Genomic DNA, 7,799 nt, shown 5'->3' on the forward strand with positions numbered 1-7,799 from the left:
CAAGTCAGTATGTGCTCATGCATGCACATAGGCCTACATGCCCCTGTGTGGTTGTTGGTGTACATCTTTTGACTCATTAAAATCATGGTTTGGTGTGTAACGTGAAAAGCCTTTACTTTCCAAGGCCTTAAAGTACACTGAGGCAGTTGAAGTACTGTGAACATAGGAGTCCCTCCTGGGCTTTCCTGTGAGTCATCGCAGGATGTATTGAGAGGCTGGCTCACAATAATGCTGAGCTGAGCTACTGTACCTGTTTTCTCCTGAGTCACACTTTTTTTTCCTTGTCCTTTCAGGTGAATGTTGATGACACCATTGAAATGTTACCAAAATCAAGAAGAGCTCTGACCATTCAAGAGATTGCTGCATTAGCGCGATCCTCCCTGCATGGTGAGTGCAACATTAATCACATAAAAGTTCATGAATGCAGCTGATTGTACATCTTGTAAAAGCATGCAGCCACATGAAAATAAAAATGTGTTACAATATATACTGTAGAATAAACCTTTCCTTACAGGTATTTCCCAGGTGGTGAAGGACCATGTGACGAAGCCTACAGCAATGGCTCAGGGCAGAGTGGCCCACCTGATAGAATGGAAAGGCTGGTGTAAGCCTATTGACACTCCGGCAGCCACGGAATCAGACTTCAACTCTTATTCCGACCTCACTGAGGGAGAACAGGAGGCGCGCTTCGCTGCCGGTAAGATGTCTGTTGGTTGTTTGTTCGATTATTTTATTCCAATTCATTAACACTCTTTGCTACACTCAAAGTTCAAGGGGGTTTTTGAACGGCACAGGCAAGTTGACAACAAATAAACCAAAGAGGTGACTCACACACCTATGGTAAGAGGGCTTATGAAAATGCTTGAAAATAATGATGAAAGATCACAGAAGACATCCTAATTAAATGAAAAACCATCATAACAAAAAAAGTAAACATGTAAAAAGGTGCAAATGAGTATTTATGTCACATGATCATTAATTACAGTCAATTAAATCAAGATGTTGCAAATACTGACTTTTTAATTAAAAAAAACCCTCTCAGTAAGCATTTCACAGAAATGGATGTGCAGGATTTAGCTTCAAACCAGCTAGTCTTGTCACAGTATACTGTATATGGTGGACTAAAATTATATTAACGCAGCTTCTGCATTGCAATTGGAAGACTATCGGCTCAGCTAGACCACATGAAGGTTGTTTTGTTCACAAGATCTCAGCAAAGTGTAAATGCAGTCTGTACACTGTAGCCACTGTATTAGTATTTCGATTACATGGGAGTCCTGTTGGTCTAGTGGTCAAGACCATATACAGTATGGCCAAACTACATAAGTACAATGTCCCCTGTTGGAGTCTGGCCAGGGACCTTAACTGCCCTTCTCTGTCTGTCGTATGTTTACTGTCTGTCTTCACTGTCAAACTATCTAATAAAGACAAAAATGGTAAAAGAAAATCAATTAATAAAGATGGACCAAAATTGAAGCACCAGAGGCGAACATATCCTGACCTGATGCTTCAAAAATACTGGATCCCTACACCACTGATCATGCAAATCCATGGCATCTTTCAAACACTACATCAACAGTTTATAACTGCTTTCAGTTATTAATCGGTTATCTTCATGCCTAAGCTGAGATAACTCTTATTTTCTCAGTCTTGTCAAAGCTTCCTCAAAGCCACAGAAGATATGATACAACTGTTTTCACTGGCTCAATAGTACTCAGTAGTAAACTGACGTTGACATGTGAAATAGGTGGACTGTCCCTTTAAGTAAAAAATCTGCCCAACAAGTTGTAAGGTCACCAAACTCCATGTCCTCCTATCTCCAGATGCATGTCAAAAAGCAAAGTCCATACAGCAGCATGGCTAAACTGGACATATCCGCCTACCTTTTTTTGCATGTTGAGATCCAGTCACAATGTGGTCAGAATCAAGATACCAGGTGTGAATGCAATTGATCAGATATCATTATCCAGGTACAGTTTGCATGTTAATGCAAGGTGTATGTTTGATTCTGCAGCAACTGTATGCAGCCACATTCGTTGCCCTTAACTCTTCTCCTCCACACATACCCTCTTCCTCCTATTCACACTGTCCCCTCTTTTAATGTTCCTCTCTGCCCTCTGTCTCTTTATCGCCTCTTTTTCTCTGTCTTTTTCACCCAGTCGCTCCCGCCTGCTCTCCCTCCATTCTCTCGCTCGCTCCCTGCAATGCAGACTCTCAAGGTTAATTTGCACAGTAAGGTTTTGCTCCTGGCTAGTGCCACCGTGACTGAGCGATTTTCCTCTGTGCCTCCTCTGTTCTCCTTTCTTTTTTCTTACCTCTTTTATATCTTACTATATACATGACTTCTCTTCTCATCCCCCCATTGTTGTTTTCCCTTACATGATGATTCAAATCAGCTTGTTTAAAGCACCCAAATAACTTCTTTTTATAGATCAGATCAGGGTCTATTTGACTGGCAGGGGGTGAGTTGGGTAGTGATTACGATACATTATACTTATCCTTGTCTCTTCAGCTTACATCATCAGTGTGCGTCCATTCCATCAGGGAGCTGCCAGTTGTGCTGACTCCTTTTATTTTTTGTCAATTCTCTCCTTGTAGCCCAGTGATAGTGTTACTGTGGGTGACTGGATGCACAGCTTGAATGTCGGTGAGCGTGTTAGTATGTAAAGTCAGCATGTGCAAATGTGTGAAGTGAGTGTTTGGTGTGTTTTGGTGCAAGCTTATTGCAGTAGAACACACAACAGTGCTTGCGCGTATGTGCGTATCAGGCATCTTGAGAATTGAAAATGCCGGTGGGGTTGTCCTATTGATAGACTAACTTGTGCCAACACTTTGAAGTTAATCCTGCAGTGTCTCTCTACAGTGCAGGACACTGGCTGCCAACACAGAGAGAGGCTTATGTCACTGTGTGTGTGTGTATGAATGAAAAAAGACAAGAGTGTGAGGGAGAGAATATGTTGAAAATACATGTGTGGCTGTGTGTAAAGTGTGTATAGCAGAGGTGTATGTGGTCTGACCGGTCCTGCTCACCAGGTTCACACTATCAACAAACAAGCCTGTTGGAAAAAATAAACTGAGAAATTGGCATTGGGTGTTGGAAAAAGCGACCGCTCAATCTAACCATGCAGCAGTGTGGAGCTGGTGAATTTGTTTTCTTATATATATATTTTTTGAGCTTTTTATGCCTTTATTTTTTAGGGACAGCTAAAGATAGGACAGGAAAGGTGGGAGAGAGAGGGGTTGACATGCAGATAAGGGTAACGGGCCAGAATTGGACCCGGTCCGCTGTGGTAAGAACTGAGCCTTAGCTCTACCAGGTGAGCTACCAGGGCCCCATGACTTTGTTTTTCTTAAAGTAGCTATACCAATATTCTTTATTAACAGCAAATCCAATGACTATGTGTAATGTGAAAGGAGTCGCAGAGAATAATCACCCAACTCCCTTAGCTTTGCAGAGCTTTGAATATTTTCCAGCCCATTGCTTTGTTTTTACAGTCTGCAACTTTACTGTTCTGGTTCAGCCCCATTTCCTTTTTCATCAGTGAATAAGCTTTGATAAATCCACTGTACGTACACTACCAGCCCGACACCAACTGAAACACAGACAAAGTTAGCGGCTAGCTGGAGTCATGATATATTAGTGCAGTGTTTACAGCTTTTTTTCCACTGCCCCAAAGAGGACAAAATGCAGTTAATGCAGGTTTAAAGTGATAAATGCTATCTATATATGTTATAGTCATCCACGGGAGTTACTGTTAGTGTCTTCTAACTGAGTAGATATTTATGAGGAAAGTTTGAGAGTAGACAAGTGTAAAACTGCAAACCACTGTACCATGCTACAATATGTCCAAACTGTATCACTGACACCTTTAGCTAAAGTGATGAAGTCGTAGTAGAACTGTAGAAAGTGTGTGTCAGAGAGAAAGAAAGAGAATCTGTTTCATTTTCAGATCTGATCACAGTGAGCACATTTTGTGCAATGTTGGGTCACAAGCACAGTTTGTGATTAAGGTTAGAATTACATTGCATTAGATTTTGTCATATTATCATGTGAGACATTCTACCCAGTAATAATTTCATCTTGAAATAAATATGACAATCTGCACCAGTTAAAGTTGGCACTTTGATGCCTGGCCAGCTTTACATTTGTATCATGTAATAAAAATTTGAATTTTTACAGACAGAAGAACACAGATGTTGTGTGTCTAAACTATCTCTTTATCCCTATTTGTGTGTGGTATGTGGGTCAGTGACATAAAAAAGTCAGTATGCAGGTGAAAACTCTCTTTCTTCATGAGTTAAAGGAATTGTAAAATGCTTTCAAAGGACAACTAAAGAGCAACCTGCACGGCTGCATTTTGCCGGAGGATATGCCAGTGTTTGTGAGGAGAGTTCAGGGCCCAGCTACAGTGGAAGATGAATGAGAGCATCGATCTCTTTCTGCGGGAGACAACGCATGAATACTGAGCATTGACCAGGGAGAAAGTCGGAGAGAGACATAAAGAGAAGGGAGACTGAGGAAAGATAGTGAGAGAGATAGAAATCAAAATGAAAAGTGAGGGACAAGGCTGAAAGATTGCATGGTGAAAGAAAAGGGAACGGTAGGAATGCGGAGAGTCAGGTGAGTCGATGGAGCGTTTTATTGAGGGAGACGATTGGAAGAAAGGCAAGACATAAAGAAGAGAGCGGATGAACGGGGAGGAATACAAAACAGATGGACAGAGAGGAAGAGGACGAGGCTGAGCAGAGACATGAAGAGAAAGAGAGAGAGAGGGAGCCTCGCTCTCTGATTGGCCAGCTACTGATGATGATTGGAGGTGATTGGTCACTTGGACCTTGTGGCTTATTGGTTCTGGCACATGCTGAGTCACCTCAGCCATACACACACACACACACATTGATGTTCCCTTTGTGGCCTTACGTGTGTGTTTCACATGCCCATGTATGTGAGTGTATGTTTGGTTACTTACAATATATTGTGATTAATTGTTATGGTAGTGGAGGTTATCATTTCTGGGCAAAACTACAGTAACACAGCCACTGATAAAATCATTTAACAAAGTATTTCTATGCAAACAGTTCACACAGCATACACCAAGTTCTCAAATACATCTGTACTGTACATATATGCAATAAATCCAGTCAATTCAATTCAAAGGGGATTTATTGGCATGGGAAACAGACGATCACATTGCCAAAGCAAGTGTATTATGTATAAACAGATAAGTGAGATAAAAAAAAAGATAATAAAGTAGTAAAATAAAATATTTGTATGTATCTTTGTGAAGCATGTGATGTTAAATTTTGTTGACTCAGAAATGTGTTGATGTAACTAAGTATGTGGTCAAGAGAACAGGACTATGCTAGAGACTCTACAAACACACAAAGCAGTTGGACAGAGTGTGAATTCAGTTTAGTTCAGTGTGCAGAGCCTTATTTTATTCTGAGCTGCAACACTTCCTGCAGATGTTTGTACATTAAATGCATTGCAGCCTTCCCTTAATTGGCAGGCTTTTGATTTGAAATCAGGATGTGTTGAATTTGACAATAGATGAACACGGGTAGAGAAACAATGGACAGACAAAAGAACTCAGTGGTGAATGAAACAAGCATTTATGTTAAAAGACAACCTGATAGTATTACTGCTGTGGAAATGTACATTATGGGGAATTTACCATGTGAGCCATAATAATACTGCTCATTGTTTTTTTTACCTGTTCTTTATTGTTGCTCTATTAGTTCATGCTGGCTATGACTTGAACAATGGTTTGTGTGGCATAAAAACTCAACCTGATGTTATATCATCATTATTTCAATGAGAATGTCAATACTGATTACATTGCTTAAGTATTTTTCTCCTGGCATTCCTAGTGACATACAGATTGTGTCTGTGTTTCTTCAACTCACTGTCTCCTCTGCACAGGCAGGAATGCAACCTGCATAACAACACTATCAAACCGTCAGTGACAGCCATCTTAAGTGCACCAGGCAAATGACCGCTGAAGAACATTGGCTGTAATGGGAACGCTGTCTCTGTCCAGTCTAATACTACAGCACACACTTTTTTTCCTCATGCAGACCTGCCAATCAAAAACAGCTACATGACATGGAGACACAATGGCCCGCTGCCTCTTGTTACCATGCCGACCGTGTATTTGTGTGTGTACATGTGGAGCTTATGTGTATGTGTATGTGTGTGTGCGCAGGTGTGGCCGAGCAGTTCGCCATAGCGGAGGCTAAGCTGAGGGCCTGGTCGTCTGTGGACGGCGACGAGTCCAATGATGACTCATATGACGAGGACTTTCTGCCTGCCAACGAGCCCACCACACAGAGCACAGGTACACACACGCACACACACACAGTGTACCTCTACACCACAATAGTCGTGGTAAGGCTAAATCACATTCATTTCCTTCCTAATAGCCTATCACACACCTTCTCCTCATCCATCTCTCCCTCTCTGCCTCTCTGTATCTTTCATTGTCCCAGTGCCCTAGTTTTCATCCCCTCCCAACATTTTTTTTGTTCCTCGGCGCAATTTGATATCCCTCCTGCAAGTTTAATATGATTTCCTTTGCTGCAGAGACAGTGTCTGTGAGGATGGTGTGTGAGCGGGTTATAAATACACAGAGTGTATTTGACCATAGCTGTGTGTGGGAGTGTGTGTATACCAGAGCTTTCATCTTGATTACACTGAACCACCAATGAACTGTACTGCAGCTAATAACATTCATCTCCGTGTTGCTTCTCTATCTTCACATATTCATCTGTGGCTTCTTACCTTCTGGCAAAGGCCATTTAGTGAATAGAGCTTTATATATAGCAGCCTGTGTGTTGCATTAATCAAAGAAGATTATTCACTTCTCTATCATTTCACATTTTGCAGTAGTTCTTAGAACTGGCTGCAATGTCATATTATACTAAATTTTAATTTATATCTCATATTTTTATCAATTGCTCTTTTTTCTCATACAGTAACTGCTGGTATTTTTCACACCCTTGTAATGCAGTGCAAGATATCTTTATTATTAATTCTTATTGATTTTCATTCATTCATGTTTCTATTCATTCACAGTTGACTTTGGACTTAGTTACTACTGTATATGCAGTGCTTTATAACAGGTTTTTATTTTATTTTATTTTTTGCTTTAACATGCACATTAATCATTGGTAAAAAATCAACCAATGCATAAATTCAAGAAGAATGATTCTTTTAGTGGTGCAAACTTCCACTTTATCTGTTTGACATAAAAGAATTTGGCTTCCTGTTGCAAAAACAGCGCCCTGTGGGGTCAACTTTACATTCAGTGGTTTTTTTTGTGTATCTTTGAGGCCTTACATAATGTTGATTGATATTAATAAATGACCTCTAAAACAGGTTTTTGTTTTTAAAGCCTGCATTCATCTGTGTTTGGCAGCTTTTGCTGGTGCATTTCCACATTTCTTTTCACTATTTATCTTTGCTGCTTGTAATTTCCTCCTCATATTTGACTGCAACCGCTCAGTGACCCAACAGGAAATATTACAGTTTCAGCTCATATTTCTTCTTTTATCGTTGTTCTCATAGTTCATGCTCATAGTTTGTATCATTCCCTCTAGATGTGCCATCGTATCCACCCTACTTGAAGGACCTGATCCACAGCCAGCTTTGCCAGCACCTGGGCCTCCGAGGGCCCTCTTGCGAGGGTGGTGGAGGAGGCGGAGAGGGAGGTGGCAGCGGAGAGCCCTCCCCCACGGCCGGCTCCCCGGACACCCTGTGCTCCAGCCTCTGCAGCCTGGACGAGCACCACCCGCTGCTG

The 7,799-nt window shown here is 41.2% G+C and overlaps 1 protein-coding gene across 1 annotated transcript in view; it reads left to right on the forward strand.

Moving 5' to 3' along the window:
• The first annotated feature begins 293 nt into the window (after positions 1-293).
• The window catches only part of zgc:165508 (uncharacterized protein LOC100101652 homolog), an 11,990-nt gene continuing 4,484 nt past the window's right edge, over positions 294-7,799 (forward strand). Inside the window, exons 1-4 of the mRNA XM_035679499.1 lie at positions 294-387; positions 515-697; positions 6,207-6,338; positions 7,600-7,783. Of these exons, the coding sequence (XP_035535392.1) occupies positions 318-387; positions 515-697; positions 6,207-6,338; positions 7,600-7,783 (569 nt within the window). The 5' untranslated portion in view covers positions 294-317. The remainder of the gene's footprint in view (positions 388-514; positions 698-6,206; positions 6,339-7,599; positions 7,784-7,799) is intronic.

This window comes from Morone saxatilis, unplaced genomic scaffold (genome assembly GCF_004916995.1).
Source record: "Morone saxatilis isolate NCDOM2014 unplaced genomic scaffold, NCSU_SB_2.0 Contig8, whole genome shotgun sequence".
Lineage (NCBI taxonomy): Eukaryota > Metazoa > Chordata > Actinopteri > Moronidae > Morone > Morone saxatilis.